This window comes from Lygodium microphyllum, chromosome 30 (genome assembly GCF_053477565.2).
Source record: "Lygodium microphyllum isolate KBCC chromosome 30, Lygodium_microphyllum_v1.1.10, whole genome shotgun sequence".
Classification (NCBI taxonomy): Eukaryota; Viridiplantae; Streptophyta; class Polypodiopsida; order Schizaeales; family Lygodiaceae; genus Lygodium; species Lygodium microphyllum.
Window position 1 is genome coordinate 19,011,692 of NC_141164.1, and position 26,271 is coordinate 19,037,962.

The following is a 26,271-nucleotide window of genomic DNA, read 5'->3' on the forward strand; positions in this document are numbered from 1 at the left end:
CGGGTTGAATGTGGAATAATACAACCCCGACGATCATTTTCTAAAGATGGATTTCCAACTAATTTGTTAGGTTGAGGAACTTGGAAAATTGGTAGGTTTAGAGTAAAATCAACTCCATTAATTAGCAAGTGGTTTAGCTTGAGCTTAGGATTAGATGACCATGTTATTGAGTGCATTTTCCTTGCAAGGTAGAGTTGGAGCTTGCCTAGTTCATTAAGTTTGTGTATCCTCAAGGATCCAAACGGTTGTCGACTAGGCTTTTTAATCAATTTGTGTTTTTTTGATGTCTTGATAAATAATAATTATGAGCTTCTACACTTCAAGATTATGATAACGGAAATTCAAGAGAGAAGGACACTCTTGTCATTACAAAGCTTTGGAAAGGGACCATACAAATGCTTTGTTGTTAAGCAACATTGTGGCTAAAACTTACTAAATGTAAGAATTCAACCCAATTCCAAGGTTTACATTAGTAAGCTTGGAGAATGTCTTCAATGAAGTGATTGATTCTTTTTTGTCTGATCGTCTACTTATTGGTAGTGCTAAAACATAATTGAGTATCTATTTCTATGAAAATATGTCCGAAATTTGAAAATGAACTTCAACATCTTTGACTTTTCTTTGGTAATCCATGAAGGTTGAATATCTCCTTCAATTGATAATTTTTTTTCATATGAAAGAGAAGTATTACTTTTGTTAGCATATCATAACAATCATAATGGAATTATATTTACCTTGTATCATTGCTAGATTGGTAACAAAATCCACATGGAGAGATTAAAAAATAGGTACTACAGAACATTAACCTTCATTTTGATAACTTCTTGTTGCATTCAAGATTTTTGTGTATGTCATGCTACATGTAGTCATGATCTTCCCATAAGACTTTTTCTTTAGATACCACAGTTTTGGAATGCAAAGTCTAGTTTGAAAATAGAGATACCCATCATGAGCTAGATACCTTTTTGTCATGATCATCTCCTTCTCAATGAATCCTCCTCTGTCTACCAATGCCAGTAATCTTGATCCAACATAATAGTTTTTTTTGTTAGCCCTAAAACAAGTTTTTTAGGTCTAGATATTGATTGAACATTAGCTTGCAATTGCGGTAAACTAGAACTTTCTTCCTAGATTAGAACATTACAGAAGGATTTCTAGCCAAGTGCATCAACTGCTACATTATACTTAATAACTTAGAATTCTATATCAAAGTCAAATTTGTGTAGTAGTTCACTCAAATTTATTGTTCACCCATCTGCTCTACCTCATGTTGAAATCTAATTGGATGAAAATTCACTTCAAGCTTTTGTGATACGTAACTAGTAAAAACTTGTGGCCAAGTAAGTGACGTGTCCATAACTTGAGAGCATGATCGTTGTGAGTAGTTGTAAGTCAATATCTTAGTCAATATCCTAACCAACTTAGTCAATATCTTGACCATCTCACTATGAAAGTCAAATTCATGGAATGCTTGGTCTTAATATTTGCACTTTTATTGTTCAAATGTTTTTATTCCATCTTGCTACAATTTGGATTACATATTAGCTCTCAAAATAATGTAATGAGAATTTTACTTAGATTAGGATTTTAGATTTAACTCTTGTCTATCACAAAGATATATTTGATCACCAATTCCATACTCACATATTTCACATTGTAATAAGAATACACTTGTTAAGCTTAAAAAATGGCAGATTTATGATTGCTTTTAAGATTCATTTAATTACTCAGCTCGTACTATTCTATTTTCATGTGTTGGTTGTTTATATACATTGAGGGTACTTCATGTTTGTAATGGGATGAGTTCAAAAAAATGTTGCACAACATATTATAACATCTACGGCTGATGATATGAGCATCTAATGTCTCCTGCAAGTTGACCATTTTAGCTACACAACTCTGCACAAAGTTGTTTTAGGTTGAAGGATGGATATGAGCCTGTGTATTGTTGGCTTCTTTGGTTGCTTTGGCATGTTAACAACAAGGTACTACCACTCATCATATACTGCCAAAAGTTGTATAAAGATATTAGCATAAACAAAGCTATGTGCAATGGTTTTTGAACATGTTTGTGGAAAGAAAACAAGTTGCATTATACAAATCACCTGACAAATTGTTGCACTTCTAGGTTTCCCTTCACCACCACAATTCCAATGTGGACTTGGAGCACAATTGAAGTTGCGGCACCATGAGCAACTATTATTTGCATTAACTCCTTTGAATGCTAGGACCATGAGAATAAGGTACCTAGTCAAGACAAAAAGTTGACATTGAATGATAGTCAATACCAATAATTACTACATCAAAAGTACTCATAATTAGTTTGAGTATTAAGTTCTTACTCTATATCTATAAAAACATAATCAATTAGACATTTAAAAATAATTGGCTTGTTAGAGCTTTTGAAGTTTTGAATCCTAGGAGTTAAATGTTAGAAATATTGACCTTTAAGATGTGATATTATGAACAATGTCCAATGATGCAAGGTAGAATAAGGTTCTTATGATGGGAAGACTAAATATACTAGTTCAACACACATAACCACCTTTGTTTTCAAACACTATTCCATAATATCAATAAAGCCGATATATAGTGGTTCCCCAAGTGATGGTCTAGTGGTAAAGCTTGTGACTTGTATCCTAGAGGTTGTGGGTTCAAGCTCAATAAGGTGCATTGTGGGTAGAGACACTTGTGTTCACATGGAGTGTTCATGTGGTCAAGGAGGTTATCCCTTGAATACTCTAGTGGACCCTCCTCCTTGGTGCGTGGCTTGAGGAGGACGATGCTGATTGGGATCAAGCTTTGTCATTTGCTTTGCTAATAAATTATCCTTGGTGTCCATAAGAGATGCCTATGTTGTTATAATCTCTACTACCATTGAAAGTTCTATATGCTAATAGTTGGTGCCACTCACAAGGATGAACGTATAGTTGGCTTCATGTAGCCTTCAACACACCACTTGAGCCATACACCCCATTAGCTCAAAAAGAAAAATCCTAAATGGTATTTAGGTGCACAATACACATTGAGATCGCACTCCAAGATTGTAAGTAACACTCGCTTGGAATTGAATACACATTCAAATTGGTTAGGCTATAACCAATTAGCTCAAGAAGAAGCTTGTTGTCTATTGGCTCAACTAATTATCTTGTTCTTCAAATGATTTGGCTCAGCCAATTACCTTGTTTCTATGACGATTAGGGTCGACTAATTATCTTGTGTTTTTAGACGATTAGGCGCAGCTAATTACCTTGTTTCTCACATGATTGGGCTAAGCTCATTACCTCGTCTCATAAATGATTGGAAACCCCACACGGGTATACTCCCTTGGGATTATAGCCCATTTATGGCGGTGGATGGTTAGGAGCTAGGCTCAATTTGAAAATTGAGCGTCTAGAGGATATACACAAGCGCACATACATACATACATACATACATTCTCAATGCGAGTGTATCACAGAAAGAAAGAGAGAGAAGGTCTACAATACGGAGACAATGACAATCGCCATAGCCCAGGCGAAGAGCCTGTAGAGGTGGTTTCTGTGGGCGTCTGAGATGTCGGAGAGGCGCGTGGGAGGAGGGATGGCGGTGGGGTCTTCATGGTCCCTCCCGAGAAGGTACGGTCGCATGAACAGGACGAAGCCCAGCAACACGCCGAACACGAACCCCCCAAAATGCCCGAAATTGCCCACGTGCGGGAACAGCCCGATTATGAAGTTCACCAGCGCGATCCCGCCCATCAGCCCGAATGTGACGCGCTGCAGACGCAACACACACACACACACACACACACGAATATGCAGGTATAAATACAAATTTAATCGAACTAAGAATGTGCAAATGTAAATAAGAAATATGCAAACAATCAAATAAATCACAGACAAGCAAGAGCGTTCGTTCATTCTGAGCTGTTAATGTGTACTGTGTTTTCTCTCAAAAAGAGAATGAAACGGGTGGGAGAGAGTGATAGCCACTGTGGAAAAAGAATGTGACATGGCTGCACGGGAGCATCGTCCTGCTGCTATCGACATTCATTCTCAAAAGTAGTTCAAAGAAGTAGTTTGAAAGACTTCAAAGAAGAATCACCTTGTCACGAGTCTACCACTGTAATAGCATAATATGCTTTCACATGCGATGTTAGCAAACAAAAAAAAGAAGCATAAAATCCAAAGCTGTTCTAGTCGTGATTCGTATGTATGGACCCTGACGTCTCAAGATCTTGGAGTAGTTTGGAAGCTCTAACTGTGAGCGCACGACAGCCATCAAAATAACAGCATGCCCTAACCATTCTTTTGCACAGGTTTATCTACCTCTCGCAAGCTCAACTGACTCCCCATGGCAACCCATATCCAAGGCTGCCGTCAGTCACTCAGCTTAATTATGAAGAGAATGCAAATGTGCCTTGTGCATATCTAGCTGCAAACACCAATGCTGCATCCCTTTTCTAGCGAATTTTGCAAGTTTGGGTAAACGTAAGCAAACTGATGCTCAGATTTATGTGGTCTGTGGCCCTCTGCGAGCTCCTTCACTCTCTTTTTGTGCTTCATACTAGGACAAATTGGGATGACGTTGTATCACATTATGCCCCTGTATATCTTTAGTTGGGATCGGCACACCATTGCACCGCCCATTCATTGATCAACCCATATAAACCCACAGTCACTCCATGCCGCAAAAACGCAGAGCCATGGGTACCTTCTCCAACTTAGGCCAATGGTAAAGGCGCTTCCAATGTGACAAATCCCACTCATACACAGCACCCCACCTTTCCAGATCAACCTTTCAAGAATCTCAGTCACATGAATAAGACATTGTACTTTTCAATGGCACCCAGCCCTACAGAAACCCCACTACATACAACTTTAATTAGCTTCATCAGCTCTGAACACTGTGCTATGCTCTTTCTCAATCATTGAAGGTTGTTTTGTTTCCCAATTTAAGGAAGAAAACATTGTGGAATCTGAGAAATTGATGTTGACTGCTAGGAAGCGGAAATTACCTTTCTTGAATAATAGTTCCAATTGCAGAGAAGCTCCGAAACAATGGCTCCCATTAAGCCAAATAATGCAGCAGATGAGCCAACAGAGACACGGTTCTCAATGAAAAGGGCGGAGAGCAAGCTTCCACCAATGCCTGATAGAAAATAAATGCATCCTATTCTCCCTGCAGACAGCCAATTTGAGGCTTTATACAAGGAACTAAAGTAGATTTGAGACATTGTACAAGAAAAACAGTAAGAGCAGATTCTGAAGACTTTCCTGTGGACATGGCCAAAACAAGAGGGGTCTATGCATTAGAATGCTTAATACAAATGTATATTGACAACATGCCCTGGCTTTCAAGGTATTGAAAGCATGAAATTAAAGTAAGCACAGCCTATAGCATGGGGGTAAAGCAATATTGTAGTGAGTCTGAATTTTATGCATATGCAGTCATTTAAGAAAGCTGACCATGAAGAAATGAGCCGTGGATGGGGGGAGAAAAAGAGAGAAAAAACAAGGCATGAGGGCCCACTCACAACAGCCAAATTCTTGCTCCATTCTGATGCCAATGAGTAGGAGGCCCAGCAAATCAACCACCAAATGGAAGACTCCTGCATGTAGCCATACACAGCTGAAAGGACGCCATATCTGATGTTGACGAGCCAATGTGTCCGAGGAGATCCCACCCATTTGAGGGAGCCTGTTGAACAAAGAAATGGCGTTCATTAAGCTTCCTCTCTTTGAACCTAACACGAGGCTGGAAAACATTGGGAGGGGGTGCTAATCATCATCATGCACATGATGAAGGCTAGCATTACTTTTGTATAATTCCATCATTGGTTGAAGGCAGCAAATGGCGAGAGATGCAGACAGCTGGACTAAATGGAGGATGAGACAATAATATCCTAGTAACTTAGTAGGCAGACTGTGATGTTTTGGGTTGGGTTGTCCATATTAAGCCATAATTGTCGAAAGAAAGACAATGTCAAGTCTAGCTGTGTGCGTCCCACCCAAGGCTCAAAGGCTAAGCTAAAGTCTGTGTAAATGCATGGCGAGTGAGACACGGACAACATTATTATGGAAGCTGGCGATGTATTTATTATTGAGAGCATGAAATAGGGCAACATTAAAATTAGAAATGGGAATCATGTGTTACCGAGGTGGGGTTTCCGCTTACGCTGTGGAAGACGGGCCGAGCAATGGGTTGTCACTCACGGGCTGGAAAGAGAGCCGGCCCAGGGAGGAGAAGGTGCAGCGCCCTGCGTAATTATTGTGCTCTGGGCAGTTGTTCACATACATGGTCACAACAAACAGCACAAAGCTGATAGTCACAACGATGGGCACCAGCAGGGAGGGCCTTCTGGGCCTGTCTAATTCATCCACAAACAGCAACTTCCTGCCTCTCAGCCTTCTCCTCATCGACGTCTTCCTACTTCACAAGGCGATCCACCTACAACCAGCCCTCCTCTTTTCCCGATTCGAATATCTTCTAAGGTCCTCCATATTCCTTCCTGTATAGCTCGCTCATTTTCTGCTTACATCAACCAAAATAGAGCATATTATCATTAGCTCCAACTGATCTGTAAACTTGCTGCACGCTTCTTCCTTGCTCATTTTCTGAATTAATTCATTCATGCACATGCCTGCACTAATAATCTCTTACTTCTGAATGATCCTGCACAAACGCATCCAAAACCTGCTAATCTCTCTCACTTCTTCCTTGTTCACTGATCATGATGCATTAACAGATCCAAAACCTCAAAAGATTCAGTCTAATTATGTGTTTCAATACTCATAATCTCACTTCAACATGCATCTCTGGACTTGGGGCATCAACCTAGAGGCTGGCTTGGCAAAACGAACATACTCTTGCACCATCACTTTTGTAAGCATCTAGCTTGGCCAATCAATCACAAGGACAATTTAAGGTCCCTTTTCACTGCAGCGGCTCTTCAGAGAACATAGTACCACTTGCTCTTCCTAGACTTTTGATCGACTCTAGATATATTCTTTACTTGTCACAACCTCCTCTCTCAAGAAAAGAACCGACTCAAGGCTATTAAGGAAGCTTACAAAATATCCCCAAAAACGTTTGGCTAAAGCCAATTTCTACATTGGCAATCCAAAATGCTGATGAAAGTGGCTAGCACCTTCTTAGACTTCCTCCCCACGGCAAAGCAAAACCTTCCCGGTTTTTGAGTTGGAGGACAATTGTTTTGAGCATGGTGATGGGTATTACATTACACCCATGTATGCCTCAAAAGGCCTTTATGGGCTTGCTTTGCCCAAAATTAATAGCTTCCTTGTGTTTGTGATTACTGAAAGCCACGATAACTTTTCCAACATTAACACCTCCTAAAAGGCCAACCAATGTCTTTAAAAGTTTATATTAGAACATCCTAGTAAAGATCCAATATAAATAAAGGGCCAACCAATTCATGTTAAAGGTTATGTGAGAACATCCTAAAGATCCAATTGACTATTTGAAGGGCAAATGAGGACACAAGGTGTAACGGTATATTATCGGGGGTTTTAAGGGGAACACAACTAATACATCACACCCAATGTTTAAGGTCTCGACTATGTGCTAGGGAAGCTCATGGTAAGGAGAATATAAACCTCTATAGTAGGCACCTCAAAAAGATAAAGGAATGTTTGTGAAAAAGAAAAGTACATGTTTTCAACACCACATGTGTGTTATGGTTATGCATGACAATTGTTATGTCCCACTTTCAACACCGACTCTATGTTCCCTTATTATCATTCTAGATTTTCCTTTTTCACTTTTTCTAGGTTATGATGACCAAGTGATCCATCTTCTAACCCTCCCTTTCTTTCTCTAGTTTTATCACCACTCTTGACATGTATGCCACTTTTCATGCCTTATCGCATCTTTCATGCTTGACAAAAAGTGATTGTTTGATAAGACTCACCCACAATGCCACCAAGGTTGATCTCTCATGAGGTTCTTACCCACAATATCCAAGCAGAATCTTCTCTTATAAAGAAATTAAAGAGCTATTACTTAGTGGACTCAATTATTCTCTTCAATGTGACAAGCATATATATATATATATATATATATATATATATATATATATATCTCTCTCTCTATTCTGGGGTAATAGAAATAAATGGTAGTTTGGGCATAAAATTCTTTTCAAGGCTTGTTTTTAACCAAGCATGAAACCCTAAACAAAGATGTTTAGTCCTTAATAGACATGTGTGAATCTTCTCCGAATTCTATAAGTAATGAAATGAAGTATGTGGGCACTCTCCTCAAGATGCAGTATGCTCTCTTTGAAATCTACGACTTTATAATTATTGTCATAAGGTGTAGTGCGATTTTTGAACCAATATTATGTATCTCTTAGATTCATAAAGTATAGGGTTTTGCACCTTCAATTGCAATTTATGTAGGAAAAGTAACACTACATCCTTGTGAGGAAAGTGACAATACACTCCTTTTAACTCAAGACTAAAGGAGATGAGGAGTACCATAAATATCATGTAAGTGTACATAAAATATGTGTTATACTTTACCTAAAGCAATAATCCAAAGGCGATTGAAATATTCCATTCACCACTTGTTAACTGTAGGTATATGCTCCTTAGAATAACTTTTTGACTAAAACAAAGGTGCCAAACCATGTTATGTTGCCCGTCATGTTCAAGTACATAAGAGAACTTCAGATAAGTAAGGTATTGGTATAGTTTAAAGCTTTCCAACTTTTATACTTGTATTTAGGATAAGGTCTTGATAATAAACAATATTTGCATCTAGAAAATCATTTGGGACATCGCATGGTTTCTTCTTAATATCGGGGGCTTATGTCAAAGCTTCATGTATTTCATCTTAGGTCACTCAACAAAATGTTTCTATCATGGTTGTCAAAAGACAACAATATTAATAATTGAGGCCATATAAATTGGGTTGCACACATATATATAGCTCGCATATAAAGCTTGCAATTTCAAGTTAGTGCCAAATATGGTCTTCTCAATCAATAAAGGTTGTAATGATGGGCTTGAATAGTTGTTGGTTTAAAACATGTTAGCATTTCTTTGTTTTCTATCTTTCAATGGTTAAAAATTCCACATTTTTGCTATGATGGTGCCAAAAAATTAGAATGAGGCCACCTTTCTTTCTAGGAGATATACTAAATTGATAATGCTTCATGCTCATTATCATTCACAAGATACATTACATAAGAAAACTTGTTTCAAGAGACCAATAAGAATATTCTAAAGACATTGTTATCAAAGCCAAGGTGCATGCTTGTGTTAAGTCTCTTGTGACATGAGACAAGTAGCTTTGGTTTGATTTGAACCCAACTTTTATGCATTTTAAAACAATTAGATTAATAAATCCACATCTCGAATAGGCTAACGCCTCTCTTTTCATCCTAAAGGAATTATTTGATATACATCTTAAAGACAACTAAAACATGTACTTCTACCCTCTTTTAGTCCCTTAAAATTTGGGATACACTTAGGTCTCGTCTTTAGAGTCAACACCATAAATCAAAGGAATATTCTTTGGCACATTTTTCTCCACTTGCATTACTTCATATAAAAGAAAATACATGTTTTCTTGAGTCACACGATGATACTATTCTAACTTCTAAGGCAAATCTTTGTTACTCTCAACTCTCACTAGAGTACCTAGATATTGTCATAGTCTATGAATGCACTCCTTTTTTAATCTAGCCCATATGTGAAATTTCTTTTAGTATCTTATTATTTTGTAGTGAGATTGTAACCCACCAATGACATGGCTAATTTAAAAGCTCCTTTGAAAAATTTAACATTTGTAATTGGAAGGGAGGTTGAATATTCTATGACCATTTATAAAGCTATCAATCTATTCTATATATTATGTAGAGGTTTGCCTTGGGATCCTAAACCAACAAGAAGGCTCCTAAGCCTATGTGGCACAAGGAAGAGAAATTTGATATTCAAGAAATAAAGAGGGATTTTTCTTAAAGGGTGAGTGGGGGTAATACTTATTTTCACACACACACACACACACACACACACACACACACACACACACACACACACACACACACACACACACACACACACACACACACACACACACACACACACACACACACACACACACACACACACACACACACACACACAATCGAACACATGTACACACATACATACGCTCATGTGTGCCACACACAAACACACTCTCTCTCATGTGAAAAATTGTGTGTAGCTCTCTCTCTCTCTCTCTCTCATATGAAATGAAATGATATTTTAATGGGGTTGAGCATATGTATATAATGTGTATATGCTCTAAAAACATTCACAAATGCATATGCACTATAAAAAAGGAGTTAATTTTTAAATAAATTGAACATATTGGATGAGATAATAATTTTGATAGTTGAATATATTCATGCAATGTACACATGCTCTAAAACCATATACAAATGCACATAGACTATAAAAACACATGAACAATACATGCACACAGACACATATACACATGTATACATATGTGCAAACACATATGCACATGTATACACATGTATGCTCACACACACAAATATATATGAGTGAGAAAAAAATGGAGAGAGAGAGAGAGAGAGAGAGAGAGAGAGAGAGAGAGAGAGAGAGAGAGAGAGAGAGAGAGAGAGAGAGAGAGAGAGAGAGAGAGAGAGAGAGAGAGAGAGAGAGAACAAAAAAAAGAAGAGAGAAAAATGAAAAAATATGTGTATGTGTGATTCATTCATACATACACATGCAGTGACTGTATTGTGGATAATTATGAAACTCATGAGGCTACACCTCACTAGCTTTGCAATTTTGTCAAGCAAAAGGAACACTGGCTACACCTCATTGGCTCAAAAAGTTTACTTATTAAAGGCACATTGCATGCACAAAGATATGAATTTCAAGATTTAATATTTTCAAAGAAAAGCAAGGCACAAGTTTGTAACTAGAGAAATATATGGAGAAAAATATACTTTTAAACAAAAACATTGTAAACATTCTCTCAAAACACATTGCAAGGTACACATTGTAGATCAATGATATAGATGGATAGAACAATTCAAATGTGAAAACACATTTGATCCTTGCACCCAGAAGTTAATTGCAGTAGAGCTTAAATAAAGGATACTAAAAAATACTTAAAAAAAGACAAAACCATTCAAAAAAGTCTTCTTTTTTGCAAAGGGACATTTTTAGTGAGCATTAGAGCATCCTTGACGTTGCATGGTGGTGATGGTCCCATGTTTTCTTTTACATGAATGCTTATGACCATCACACTCTCTAAACTTCATTTTAACTGAAACAAACATGCTAATCACTTATCAATAGAGACTTGTATCTAAGAAGAATTGAAATGAAATAGAAAATGGAGTTCGATTTACCAAAATTAGAAGAAGGTGTGTGAATCTCAACTCTATTGGTCATAATAATGTCAAGGTGCAATCGATGCACCCTAACCAAGCATGAAAGATCTATGAACTCAAGGATGTGCAAAGAATGTTTTTTTTGAATCAAGTGCTTCCAATGGGGCGAAAACATAAAAACACTAGACATAAGTCTTGCATTGACTCTCTAAGAATGCTAGACTAGAAGAATCTAAGTATGGGAGAGTTAATAGATGCTTGAGAATGCGAGCAAGGCTCTTGCACATAACGGGATTTGACAACAGAGATGCTTATTGTTCTTGGAGATGCAATAGAGTTTTTGACGGAGGATAATATGTGTAGATGGGGGTAAACATTTGATAAAGATAGTGAAAAAAGATGAGATATTGAGCACACCAAGGAGTGCAAAATAGAGAGGCCAAATTTTAGAAAGTAGACTCTATGAACATAAACATATAAAAACATTGAACTTATTGCGAGCAAAGCTAGATGAAAATTCACATTGCACAATGCATCAACGCAAAAACCAATTTTCAATAGAAGACACAATGCAATTGAACATTGAATTAGAAGTTTATTTGCTGAAATCAATAACAAAACATATACATAGAGATAACCTTCCTTATACAATTTTAAGGACACCAATATTGTTGGTGAAGTGAAAATATTATTCTGATGATGTGATTTGTCGACTATTTAAAAATTACAAAGGGATATAATAGGAAATCTATGTAATGGTGCAAGTAGAATGGAGATGCCAACACATTTGTCTGCAAAAATGATATACTTGGCCCACAAATATTGAAACCCACAATCTACAATTCTCCTTTCAATGAGTTATATTCAAAAGTGTTCGTGAGAAGCCAATTTCATGGCTCAATTTGATTGGAGACACCAACTCATTTGTATTAACAACCCATTAAACCTAGCAACATACAGTTTTAAAGATGCAACTTCCTTTTTCAAAATCATCACTTGCTCAATAGACTCCTTGTTGAGATATCGAGCTCCACTCGTGATATGCCAGGGTGACCGTTGTGCATTTATGTCACCGACTTGTTAGTTGCAGATGCGGTTGGTACACCGCCCATGAATAATAGCTAGATGATAGCTATCCTTATCTACTCTAGTTCATGGCTCAGTTAGTATGCCACCTTAGTTAGTTGAGTTTGGTTTGAGACCCATATATAGGGTTCTTCTATTTCTTTGTACTAGAGTTCTTTTGGCTTACACAACTAAGAATAGGAAAACTGTTTTCAGCCTCCACCTGTGTGTGTATTCCCCCATTGTGCAAGCAAGAAAGCTACAAGTGAGACTCCTTCCTTCTCTCCCACAAACTTGACATGGTATCAGAGCCTTGTTCGTGGTAAGGAGCTCAAGAAAGCAAGCCAAGTTCGCGGTGTTCTGGTAAGAGGACCAATGTTGCTTTCATTCTTCTGTTTTGGGAGCAAGTCTCTGCAGGTAGCACAACCGGAAAGTGCAAGAGTGCATTGTCTCAAGTTGAGACACCCTTTGCAGTGAAGCAAGAGGACAATATATGCTACGGGTAAGGACTTTAGCCCTTGGTGACCCTGTTTTTTTGATTTGAGGCCATTTCGGGGTCTGTTTTGGAGGCGGAAGTTTTCTGCACGCACTCAGGAAAATGCCCAGTTTTATGCTGTGCAACCACTGTTCTAAAGGTCGGTGAAAAGTTACTGTAGAAATTGCATCGTATACCTGTGCGCAGAGACATTGGGAGTTACAGAATCATCCTTGTTGCTTGTTGATGCAAAATCGTCACTAGGAAGTGACTGTGTGGTCAAATACCACTTTCGTCAGTTTTGCAGATTTGCCCTTGTGAGGCTGAAGTTGTGTTCTTTGCAGTGACAGAATTTTTTGCAGTGTTCTGTAATGGCGTCTGATTCTCTTTCACAGATTGTCAATGAAAAGCTTGACAAGAACAAGTTCCAAGCATGGAAGTTTAGAATGACGAATTTCCTTATGGGAAAAGGATATTGGGAATTTGTTGCAGGAAATGAAGAAGAACCAGTTCTTCCTGATGTTCCCAATCAACATCAAATGCAGGCATTTAAAGCATGGCATGAGAGAGCCAGGAAAGTTATGTACTGGCTGTCTATCAGCATTTCAGACTCTATGATTGTGCATATTCAAGATGCAAGTACGCCAAAGGAGGCATGGGATACTTTGTCAAAAATGTATAGCACAAATACGCAAGCCGGGAAAATGCAGCTCAAGCAAGAGTTGCATAATGTGCAAAGAGAAAATATGAGCATCAATGACTACCACATGAAGGTGAAGAAGATTGCAGATGCACTTGCTTCCATTGGGTCGCTAGTGGAAGATGATGATTTAGTTTCTCTGACCTTGAATGGTCTAGGAAAGGATTATGCACAGTTCCGAACATCCATTTCCGTCCGTGAAAGATTTCCTGATTTTGAGGAGTTGATTGCTCTTCTAATTTCTGAGGAGTAGAGAAATGGTGGTGCATCTTCTTCAGGAGGAACTTCAAAAGAAGCTGTCTTCTACTCAAATGCTGGAAGAGGTAGAAGCAGAGGCAGAGGAGGCCGATCTGGAGGCCGTGGTAGAAATCAGAATATGCAGCAAACTCAAGAAAACCAGTCCTATGGAGGAGGACATGGTAACTCTAGAGGCAGGGGGAGCCAAAGAGGTCGTGGTGGATGGCAAAGAGGCCAAAATGCAAACAGTAATGTTGAATGCTACTACTGTGGTAAAATGGGTCATATGGCTAAAGACTGCTATAAAAAGCAGAATGATATCATGAATGAAAAATTGCAACAAGGGAATTATGCATCTTCTAGTAGACAGGGCGATGACAGAAATGAGCATTTGTTCATGGTGCAGCACATGAACAATTCTGTGACAAGTGCAGAAGAAAGCAACGATGTATGGTATGTTGACTCAAGTGCATCAAACCACATGACAGGTCATGCAGAATGGATGGATGATGCAAGGAAAATGGAAAAACCAGGATTTGTGGAGACTGGTGATGATACTGCATATCCTATTGTGCAGATTGGAAAAATTCCTTTGTCTATGCAGGATGGGAAAAAGAAATACCTGTCCGATGTATTTCATGTCCCGAATATCACCAAGAATTTGATTTTTGTTGGTCAAATGGTTGAGCAGGGCTTGCAGGTCAGATTTAATCCTCATGGATGCTTTGTTGAGGATATGAAAAATAAAGGTCGCTTGATAGCAAAAGGAAAGAAGAAGGGCAGAATGTTTACGTTGGATGCAGACATGTTTGAATTGAGTGCAGCAATGTTTGCAATGGGACCGGTGTAGTTGCAGATATTGATATCTGGCATAAACGCATTGGTCATGTTAATGTATAACGACTTAAATCAATGCAGGCCCAAAATATTATTGCAGGATTGCCTAAATTCAAGGTTGTAGAAATGCATAAGGTATGTGAAGCCTGCCAATTTGGAAAACAAGCAAGGAAACCATTTCCTAGACATGTTCAAGAGAGTAAGAAGCCATTGGAATTAATCCATTCTGATGTGTGGACTACTAAAGCTGCATCTCTTGGAGGCTGTCATTATTTTGTCACTTTTATTGATGACTATATCAAAAAAGGTTGGGTATATTTTATGAAAAAGAAAAGTGAAGTTTTTGGGCATTTCAAAACTCTTAAAGCTATGGTTGAAAAAGAAACAGACCTGCAAATAAAATGCCTAAGGTCAGATGGAGGGGGAGAGTACCTCTCAAATGAGTTTGCAAGGTTCCTGCAGGAGCATGGCATAAAACAACAATATTCATGCAGTCATACCCCACAACAAAATGGAATTGCAGAAAGGAAAAACAGGCATATTGGAGAGGTATCTCGTGCCATGCTCAACGAAAAAGACTTGCCAGATTTTTATTGGGCTGAAGCAGTTGCTACAGCAGTCTACATAATGAACAGGACTCCCACTGCAGCAATACATGGGATGACTCCAGAGGAGAGGTATAATGGTAGGAAACCATATATTTCTCATTTGAAGATTTTTGGTTGCATTGCCTATGTTCATGTGCTAGATGAGCTGAGATCCAAGTTGGATCCAAAAGCTGAGAAGTGCATCTTTATTGGTTACTCTCTGCAGCAGCAGAAAGGGTATAGATGCTATAACCCTTCTACTCGTAAGTTTACAATGAGCAGAGATGTTGTTTTTGATGAGATGAGTAGCTGGTATAAACCAGTAAATGTGATTGATAATGTAGATGCACAAAATGGTAATGCTGCACAAAATTCACAGCAGCAGTCACAAAATATTAGTGGACCTGGAACGTCCTCTAGCAGTGGTTCACATTCTTCACCATGGACAAGCAGATTGAGATCAGGAGAATGTTCTCAAAGCAATGCAGATAGTGGTATTCAGGTATGACAAAAAGGAAAAGAGAAGGTAGATCAGCCCATGTTTGATGTGAATGCATGTCACTCTTATGTGGATGGTGAATCCAGTGGCTCAGAACAGAGCATTGATGATGAGTTGGGTATTTCTTCTATTGTTACACCTGGAGTAAGGAAGACCAGGGATGTTTTGAGAGCACCTGGGAGTGAACCTACTTTGCGTAGGTCTACCAGAGATAGGTATCTTGTGGATAGGCTGAAATATGATGGATTTACAACCATTCACTATGCCTATATGGTCAAAGTGATACATGAACTAGAACCCACTTCTTTTGAGCAAGCCATGGGAAAAGAAAAATGGGAGAAATCCATGGATGAAGAAATGGATGCCCTGGAAGCAAATGCTACATGGGAATTGGTACCTTTGCCTAAAGGTAAGAATGCAATTGGCTGTAAGTGGGTTTATAAGGTGAAGCACAATGCAGATGGTTCTGTGAACAGATACAAGGCAAGATTAGTAGTCAAGGGGTATGCACAAACATATGGCATTGATTATGAAGAAACATTCAGTCCGGTTGCAAGGATGGCAATCATAAGAGCAGTCATTGCTATGGCTGCATCAAAGGAATGGTCTTTACATCAGATGGATGTAAAGAATGACTTCTTGCATGGTGATTTGCAAGAAGAGGTATATATGGAGTAGCCACCAGGTTATGTGCATGCTGTTCATCCTGAGTTTGTTTGCAGGTTGAAGAAAGCATTGTATGGCTTGAAGCAAGCACCTAGAGCATGGTCTGACAAGATAGGACAGTATCTTGTCACTATTGGCTTTCAGATTTCCAAGGCAGATTTCTCACTTTATGTGAGAAAAACAGAGAAAGGTATTATGCTGCTTGTCATTTATGTTGATGCTTTGATTATCGCAGGTGACAGTGATGAAGATATCCTTCATGTGAAAATGCTATTGAAGCAGAAGTTTGAGATGAAGGATTTGGGAGAGCTACGTTATTTCTTGGGCATTGAGGTGATTAGATCACCAAGTGGGATATGGGTCTTACAGAGGCAGTATGGATTGAACATGCTGTCCAAATATGGGATGACAGGCTGTAAGCCTATTTCAATTCCTTTGGAGCAGAATGTGAAGCTGAGCGTGGATGCAGGTGAGCTTCTGGAAGACCCTACTATGTACAGACGCATAGTAGGAAGTTTGATTTATATGACTATTACCAGGCCAGATTTGAGCTATGCTGTTGGATTGGCAAGTCAGTTTATGCAGGCTCCAAGGAAACCGCATTTAGATGCGGCTAGACGCATACTCAGGTATGTGAAGTCCACATTGCAGTATGGGCTATTTTATGAGACTGGGGTTCAAATACAATTGCATGGATACACTGATGCTGATTGGGCTGGTAGTATTTCTGATAGACTATCTACCATTGGATATGTGTTCTCTTTTGGGAGTGTTGCAGTCACTTGGAGCAGCAAGAAACAACCTACAGTTGCCTTATCGAGCACAGAGACTGAGTACAGGGGTGCAGCAATGGCTGCATGTAAGGTAGCTTAGTTGCATAAGCTACTTTATGATATGCATCAGCCTACTGATGGGCCAGTTGTCATTTATTGTGACAACATGAGCAGTATACACTTGGCAAATAACCCAGTCTATCATGCTAGAACAAAGCACATTGAGGTGCATTATCACTATGTGCGGGAGAGGGTTTTACTAGGTCTTATTGATCTAGTTTATGTCAGCATAGAGGATCAGGTAGCTGACATATTTACGAAGGCATTGGGCGCAGAGAAGCTGCGCAAGTTCAGAGACCTACTTGGTATGCAGGAATTGGGATTGAGCTCGAGGGGGAGTGTTGAGATATCAAGCTCCACTCGTGCTTTGCCAGGGTGACCGTTGTGCATTTATGTCACCGACTTGTTAGCTGCAGATGTAGTTGGTACACCGCCCATGAATAATAGCTAGATGACAGCTATCCTTATCTACTCTATTTCGTGGCTCAGTTAGTATGCCACCTTAGTTAGTTGAGTTTGGTTTGAGACCCATATATAGGGTTCTTCTATTTCTTTGTACTAGAGTTCTTTTGGCTTACACAACTAAGAAGAGGAAAACTTTTTTCAGCCTCCACCTGTGTGTGTATTCCCCCATTGTGCAAGCAAGAAAGCTACAAGTGAGACTCCTTCCTTCTCTCCCACAATCTTGACACTCCTTAGTGGCCAAATTGTTTGTCTCACTCTCTTAAATCATGCCTCTCTTTTTTCATCATGATATCCACCAATCATCTTGTTTCATATACTCCCTTTATTGCACCTTTCAATTCATAGCACAACTCTCCAATTTTGTTGTAAAGGTAAAGATGTGTACTCTGTATCTCTTGCAAAACATCATGCAAGCATATAGTGTGCATTTATATTTCCTTTGAAAAATATTGCATGAGTTGGCCAAAATGATCTATTAATTTCTCTATTTTTGATTCAATTTTTGGTAAACTCCAAGTGGAAGAAGAACTACTCATCATCTCCATAGTTCTTTGATGCTTGGGGATGCAAGGATGTACTTCTTACCTTGTCTCATTTATTGATCGTGGGTGCATCAACCCCTCTTCCACTACCACAAAACACTTGGACCTATAGAACACGTAGATGCAACATTTTCAAATATATCTTAGAACAACATAACACAACCTTACATAGAGAAGTCGAGCTTTGAACATAAAATGGCCAAGAAATGCAAACAAAGTAGCAAGTAGTACATACCCTACTGAATGGCACCAAGAAGATAATCATTGTCAAAATGTTTCTTTTCTAGCATCTTCATCGTACACATTCATTGAATTGGGAGACATTGCAAGCATTGGTTTAGAAATTGCAACATGCATAATAGGGATTGAGGATTTCCAACACTCCATTGCCATGTACAAGGCTAATCAATACAACAAAACTTGACAATTATACATATCTATTTAAGAAAAAGGGAATGAAGTTGACATAAGATACAAGTTCGTAGTACAAAAGATAGACATGCAAACAAAAGCAATGTTAATTTTAAGAAACCCTTTGAAACAATGCTTAATGCACTTTTATAGGTAATAAGCCTTTTCATATGATGCAAAATGAAAATTGTTGGAATCAAAACACTAAGGCAAAACACAAAATCATCTAGCTTTATGCAACACCTCGAGGTAAATAAGGTTTACAATGGTATGAAAGTTTGCACTTCTTTATTATATTAAAACCTTTATGGAGCCCATAGATCTCACTCAACTAAAAGCAACATAGAGCTAGCCATGAGAGAACACTGGCATCTTGAGATATAGATCCAAGAAGGTTAATGTTTGTCCTTGAGATTTATTAATAGTCATAGCAAAAGCTAGCCTAATAAGGAATTGCCTTCTTTGCATAATGAAGGGAAATCTTGCAAACATTAGAATAAAGATAGTCATGGGAATACAAATAGTAACGCTGAATTTAGTTCCAATGATAATTTTAGCATCTAGTACCTTTCTACAAAAATGTTGGTGTATCAATCTTGTACCATTACAAAGCTCCATAGGGGGATTCAAACAAAAACATCATTGATGCAATTTTTTTCAACACCAAACAATGTGGATGAAAACTACCTCCTAGAACAATGGAGTTCAAATACTTGAATAAAGGAAATAACTTGTATAAGTCTTAGCTATAGAATCAACACTGTAATACATATGAGAATCCCTTGGCATTTATGCAAAGTAGCAATGCTTAACACATCAACATCTTTGTTTTTAGAGGCTAAAATAGCACATCCTTTGAAAAAAGAGGCATAGTCTTGCTCATAATGGATGTCCATGTAAACATGTGAGATGAGACCATCCATGCTTATGCCTTGCAAAGCCATATGTGTTGGAATAGCAACATGGTTACCACTATCCAAATAATTGTGTATGTCACCAAGAGACAGAAGCCATTCAATGAAATCATGTTTTTCACTATAAACATCTTGCATTGAAACTTTCATATTTTGAGATAATAATAAAACATGCATTTGACAAAAAGATCCACCAAAGAGAATGACCTTATCTCCAAAAGGCATATCACATTCCATTATATCCCTCAATGTTCTATCCAATGTCTCAAAAGCATGTCGATGCATCATTGGTGCCTCATCCCAAATAATGACATGCCACCCTCAACAATTCTGCAAGCTTGATTTACACTAGAATGTTGTGTCAAAAGAACGGTTCTAGAGCATGGCTATGGTGGCTTGAAGAAATAGAATGAACTCATGAAGACATAAAGTTAAAGATAGAATGTCAGACAAGTGAATTAGGTTTCAAGATTGAGACTTGGACTCAAAAACACAGTCTTGTGTGGTTGGAAAATGACTCAGAATCTCAATTGAAAGGACAAAAGTACCATCATATTGCATTACTCATATTGCAAGTATAATGCTTTATAGTAGTTGGGTTGTTCCACTCTCCTCACTATCCATATGGGATTCAGGAGATCTCTTCCTGGAGCATTCATCATTTGTTATTTCTCAACACCCCCCCTCAAATGATGAGTTCCTACACTTGCTGGCTTTTGCCCCCCTACATGATAACATGGCCCGGGAGACTAGTTCATAGGTAGCCTAGTTAAGTTACAGCTTGAAACTTTACATATTTGGTAAGGGTTTTGTTTTACAAAGAAAATCCACTAAGGGAAACAAAAAATCCACTATGGGAAAGATAATTTCTTCGAAACAATTTGTTAGAGTTGTTGACGGCGGAAGCATCGTCATCATCTTCTTCTCTTTCATTCACGAACATAATTAGTGTGGACCATCACTTTGTCCATTCCCAACATGCTGCACATGTCCCTTTTTTGCCGTCTTTCAACTTTTTTGGGTAGGCCCACTGCTCTCTACACCAATTCAGGGTAGGTTTCATTCTCTTTGACACACCATGACAATGCCACAATTCATGTTGAAAGTTTGGAGGAATTCCACACACTTCTTGAGTCTCTACGAGTTGGTCCACCTTCTCCACATACTTCTATAGCTTGCACTACTTCATGATTTGCTTGATGGCTGGCTCCTCCATGACTATGGCTTCCAAATTCAGGATGTGCCTGAATTTGAATTGGTTTTAGGCCCTTCTCTCCACTATTAAGAGGCTGTACTTTGCCTGCTCTTCCTCAAAGAATGGTAACTTGCTGTTTTTCTCCTGTCTTGCCATTATAGGTGCCTATCATGAAGACATAGTTCACCATCAATATTCTTTAGATAATTTTTGCGGAAAGACGTATAGAAGATGGAAGAAATACTTATGGAAACTGAAATGCTTAAATATAGAAATGAAATTTTTATTTTAAGAGTCCATGCATTTCACAAAAATTTCTGACACTTTTACTCAATCATGAGTTGAGTTTTATGCATTCTTTTTTGTTTTTGAACGTTGATTGAGGTTTTAGGGTTTGTATTTATGTTCCACACCTTTTATGTTCCATTATGTTTAATACCATTCACATCATTCACACCCTCCCCCTTAGAGAAGAGAAGAATCCTTCTTAGGATTAGAGGTTGAAGGGTGGAGACCATTCAACACATGCTCACTACGTTTCACCTTCGCATGAGCCAACCGTAGAAGTTTTGATTCTACTTCATTTGAGCATAATGGTCCATGTCGATAGGTTGGATGCTTACATGGGTAAGGTAAGTGAGGACATCCGTGAGGAACTCACCAAAGTCTAGTTGGTTGGCAATGTGTAGCTCCTTCTCAGTCAACATGCAATCTAAGTAGGGGTGTTAACCCCAACACGAAGAAAGCAAAAGGAAATAAAAAAGATGTAGGGCAAAGGTGGAAAAAAGGTAGCTCGACTGAAGAAAGAAGAGGAGAAAAGGCCAAAAGCGCAAGGGCAACCTTAAAAGTCCAAGGCAGCTGCAAACATGGAAAGGAGCATTTTAAAATACAAAGGTGCACCCTGAAATCCTGTAAAAGAATGCCAGGTAGTGGAAAATCCGGAAAGCTAAAATAAAAGACAAAGACAAAGACAAAGGCCAAGGCAAGAGAAATGGAAGGCAAAGGCGCACCACAAAAAGTGCAAGACAAAACTTGTGTAAAAGAGCGCAAGCACACCGCGGTTTAATTCAAGGAGCGCCGGGCTCTTACCCGTGCAATTTGTAAATATAGATGGGCGACGGAAAGGAAGCTAAGAAGATAGAAGGACAATGGGAAAAAGGGCCTAGGCTATGGCCGGCCATGTAAAAAAGGGAAAAGGGGATGACCGGCCAAAAGGGATTTAGGGTTTTGTATATAAAGTTGAAAAGTGAATGAGAAGCTCATTCTTGTGTGTGGCAAAAAGTGGCTCTCCTCTTCTCCTTCTTCTTCTTGTTCTTGCTTGCTTGAGCTTGTGCTTGAGAGAGGGAGTGTGAGAGTGTGAGGGAGTGAGTGGGTGAGGGTGAAGGACCGTGGGGTGGAGAAGCTCTCCATCTTCTCCTCTCTTCTTCTCTTCTCTTCTTTTCTCTTCTCTTGCTCCCGGTAATGGAGCTTGGAGTGTGGAGCTTGAGGATGGAGCTTTCTTGAAGCTTGCACTTGGATCGTGGAGCTACCGGAGTGTGCGAGAAAGGAGGTAACTCGAATGGCATGGAGGTAAGCTCACTACACCCGTAGATATGGATGGCGCGTTGGCTATGTGAGAGGTAGCCATTAGTGCTCGGCTTGGAACGCTTGAAGCAATAAGCAGTCTATGGGTCTTGGTGGTTAAGCGAAACCTCCCACAAGGGGTGAGTCATGATGTATTCATTGAGGAGCCGGTTGCGGATGGTCGTCAACACCCTATAGGAGGTTGGAGCTACATAAGTCAGGTCGTATTTTGAGGTATTGATTGCATGTCTCTACTTGTTGTTGGTCATGATTTGATAGGAATCTTGCTCCCATTGAAGTCTAAGAGCAACCATTGTCACAATAAAGAGGAGTCATTAGTAGCCAATTGTTAGCTTCACAATTTCTTGGTCGGTGGCAAGGACTGTGCCCTTGGTGTAAGACATAATGAGGCGTTTCTTGCATGCTTCTTCATGGGAAATCTTGGTGTCTATGAGTTTCTCAGTTGCCTAGTGAGCCTTAATAAATACAAATTCTGATTCTTCCCATGAGCAAGGTAGTGTGCATACCTCCATTGCTAAAGGCTCATCTAAGAGACCTAGTTCTAATTGGTCATAGCTTTTAGCAAGTGTGGTAAACGTGGCATCCAAGCACCGAAAGCAACCAACCAAGTCATCCCCTGTATTTTCAACTAAATCTACAGCCACAAGGTAATAATGGAATATCATTTATAAGAGGGTTTAAGACCTGTTGGAGGATGGGTTTTGACTAGATTCGATACCTCAATGACGACTAACATCTGCGATCGTGGCTGCTCCTAAGTGTGCGGTTTGTCCTTGCGTGCACTTAGCTTGGTATGAGATTATGACTTTGTGCTGCCAAATGTTTGTGAGGCTTGAGTAGCACTAGCAGTGCTGAGTTTTGTTGAATTGGAGTCAGAAAGCTGTGGTTTCGAGTGATAGACTCATTGAGGCTGTACATGCTTAACAATGTTGGGCCCTATGGCTCTTTAGCTTGAGCTTTTTGCAACTTAGTGCTTGATTTGTCATGTGGCTCTGCGTAGTCAAGTTTGAGGGTAGCGTTTGAATAGATCCACTGGCTCTCTTAGTTTTAGGCACCCATATCCAGGCATTGCCTTCATAGTAGCCTTGCACTTGTAATAAGGTTTCGGAGACCCATCTCAGCTTGACCATTAGTCAGTCACTATAGTTTCTTCATTGCCTCTTAGGTTTCGCGCATGAGTTTCTAGGTTTGGGATGTCATGGTTGCATGCTCCTAGGTGACAGTTTTTTATGTTTAGGCACCCACTTGAACTGTGGTTTAGGGGCCATAGCTTTGATCTCAATGGTGTGTTGAGACAGTGTGGCATGGCAAGCTGTGATGAGTCTTGACCCCCCTCCTTAGACTTGGTGGTGGGTTTCTCTACCAGTGGCCTCACAAGCTTTGATGGAGCCATGCTACCCTTGTTGAGAGCCGTGACTATGCGTAAATTGCCGATAGCAAGGCGTACGCTGTGACTCATAATCGATATTACAGTGTGCTTGCTTTTTAAATGAGCATCCTAACAGCGATGCCTGACTAGCATCCTTTGTGTTTGGCAGTACATAAAATATTATGGGTATGCTTTAGACTCGATAGAGGTTACGACTTTGCACTTTCCTAACAGGGCATATGATCGACCCCCAAATGGGCTAAGTTTGGCGTTGGAAGGTTGTAGTTGTGGCTGACCAATTTGAGTCTAATGATCGTGAGCTAAGATATTGAAATCAACTCCCTCATCAATCAATGCATGGAAGGTATGTGTCAATTGGGCAGTGACCATTATGCGTAGGTAAGCCGGTGCTATTGCCTCTTCCTATTCCTCCTCAATTTCTATTAATGTGGCAACTCAGACTTTCACAGGGCAGTCTAGCATGGGAGGCCCGTGCAGTGGATGTGTGGGAGGGTGGTACTTCTTTATGCGGCTCCCATTGAAGAAGCTTATGACCTCTCCATCTAGGGTCTCGAGCTCTACATTGCCGATTTTGTTGATAGTGTGGACTTGAAAAAGTCCTAATCCCCTAAACTTCATATTTTGTTTATGGCCTTTTATTGAGTACAACAACACTAAGTCACCCTGTTCCAATTCTCTCGATACTTGATGTGCTTGCCAAACCAATTCTTGCAGCATGCCTTTTCATAAATCATCGCATGGGTGGCTAGAAGTCGAGTCTTTGATAAGCATTCTAGCTCGATTAGGTAGTCAGTCCATGCCTCCTTTCTGCCCCATCTCTCTTGGGTGGCTACTCTCAAGATCAGGACAAACAATTCTACAGGTAGAATGGCTTCAGTCCCGTAGGTTAACTTGGATGGAATTTGTCCTACCACTATTTTATAGGCTGTTCGTTAGGCCCATAAGGTTGCCATCAGTTTGTTCTCCTAGTCCTGCACAAGGTAGGACCACTTTGGTCAAGACATTCACTAAGATCTTATTAGTAGACTCAGCTTGGCCATTCACTTGAGGGTAATAGGGTGAGGATTTTCGATGGATGATCAGAAAGGTTGATAGGAGGTGAGCATCAGTTCATTAATGAAGTGCATGCCTTAATCACTAACTAGTTCAATGGGGTAGCCAAATTGCGAGATCACATGTTCCCAAAGGAACTTAGCAATGGTTCTAGCATCACATGTTCCCAAAGGAACTTAGCAATGGTTCTAGCATCATTTTTCCTTGTGTCTTGCACTTCTACCCACTTTGTGAGATAGTCTGTGTAGCAACGATGATGTACTTGGCCTGCAAGTACTGTGTCATAGGACTAATCGGCCTAATGAAGCCAATTCTCCATTTCTCGAATGGTTGTCCTTGTGAATGCATCCCGTAGCAAGGACAAAATGGAGCAACAAAGGTAACCATCAGACAAAGGTAACCATTGAGCAATGCATCCCGTAGCCGCATACGCAGGGTTTGTAAACAAGATAAGGCAAGGCTTGATGGTCAATGTGGCCAAAAGGTAATGCCGAAATTTCCTTACAACAAACACCATGGCTAACCCCTCCCTGTCCATGTGGTGGAGTAGTTCATCTCAGTATCTGTGAGTTGTCTTCTAGCAAAGCTCATTGGATAGTCCAAATTGTGTTCACCCCATTGGCACAACACAACTCCCACGGCAAACTTTGAGGTGTCAATGTGAACGTGGAAGGTTATGGTCCAGTCTTGGGTTCATAGGATTGGCGTCATGGTTAGAGCCTTCTTCAACTCTTCCTATGCACATTGGCATTCCTTGGTCCATTGAAATATCATCGGCAATTTGTATAGAGACTTAGCAATTAATGCATTGTTTAACACAAATCGTCGATAGTACCCAGTATGGCCGAGGAAGCACTAAACTCCCTTGTAGTTGGTTGGTGGTGGAAGGTCGATGATAACCCTAACTTTCAAGAAGTCGGTGGCAATGCCATTCTTTGACACCATATTCCCTAGGATGCATCCATGCTTTACCTAGAACTAGCACTTCAAGGGATTCAAAAAGAGACGATGCAATCTACATCTTCCAATGACTACTCGGAGGTTGCCAAGGTGTGCCTTCCAATTAGAGTGGACACATAAATCGTCAATACCTATAACTCTCACCTCAACATGTCTTTGAATATGGCATACATGAGCCTTTGAAATGTGGCTGCTGCATTCGTCAACCCAAAGGACATGACTACATAGGCAAATATGCTCCACTCGGTAGCAAATGTGGTATTGTGCCAATCATCCGAATGCACTTGCACTTGATTGTATCTGGAGAAGCCATCCAGGAAACTATAGGCCTCTTTACCAGCCACCCTCTTGAGCATATGCTCAGTGTATGGTAGTGGATAATTATCTCTCTTCGTGGAAGTGTTGACTTTCTTGTAATTTTCACACACTCTGATTTTTCCATTCTTCTTCATTACAACCACTATGGGTGATACCCAATCCGTGTGCTCAATTTCATAAA

The 26,271-nt window shown here is 39.6% G+C and overlaps 1 protein-coding gene across 6 annotated transcripts; it reads right to left on the bottom strand.

The window, feature by feature from the left end:
- Positions 1 to 1,614: 1,614 nt before the first annotated feature.
- LOC148009598 (RHOMBOID-like protein 2) lies at positions 1,615 to 7,526 on the bottom strand. 6 transcript variants are annotated; one of them, XM_087672632.1, is made up of 7 exons: positions 7,133 to 7,526; positions 6,160 to 6,513; positions 5,519 to 5,682; positions 5,000 to 5,163; positions 3,484 to 3,758; positions 2,106 to 2,247; positions 1,615 to 2,005 (listed from the first exon to the last, which is right to left on the bottom strand). In XM_087672632.1, the coding sequence occupies exons 2-7, from the start codon at positions 6,399 to 6,401 to the stop codon at positions 1,886 to 1,888; spliced, it is 1,107 nt and encodes a 368-aa protein (XP_087528758.1). In that variant the 5' UTR covers positions 6,402 to 6,513; positions 7,133 to 7,526; the 3' UTR covers positions 1,615 to 1,885. The 6 variants fall into 6 exon arrangements, with proteins under 6 accessions (XP_087528758.1, XP_087528756.1, XP_087528757.1 ...); XM_087672630.1 differs by having other exon boundaries at positions 7,056 to 7,526; XM_087672631.1 differs by lacking the exon at positions 7,133 to 7,526 and adding an exon at positions 6,850 to 7,032.
- Between the last annotated feature and the right edge of the window lie 18,745 nt (positions 7,527 to 26,271).

What these genes read in the sequence shown, in the direction of transcription:
- LOC148009598 (XM_087672632.1), bottom strand. Translation starts at nt 6,401, where the DNA reads ATGAGGAGAAGGCTGAGAGGCAGGAAGTTGCTGTTTGTGGATGAATTA. An exon ending in ATTGTCATTGTCTCCGTATT is followed by an intron (nt 2,248 to 3,483) that starts GTAGACCTTCTC and finishes TGTCTTGACTAG; the next exon opens with GTACCTTATTCTCATGGTCC. An exon ending in GAAGTGCAACAATTTGTCAG is followed by an intron (nt 2,006 to 2,105) that starts GTGATTTGTATA and finishes AACTTTTGGCAG; the next exon opens with TATATGATGAGTGGTAGTAC.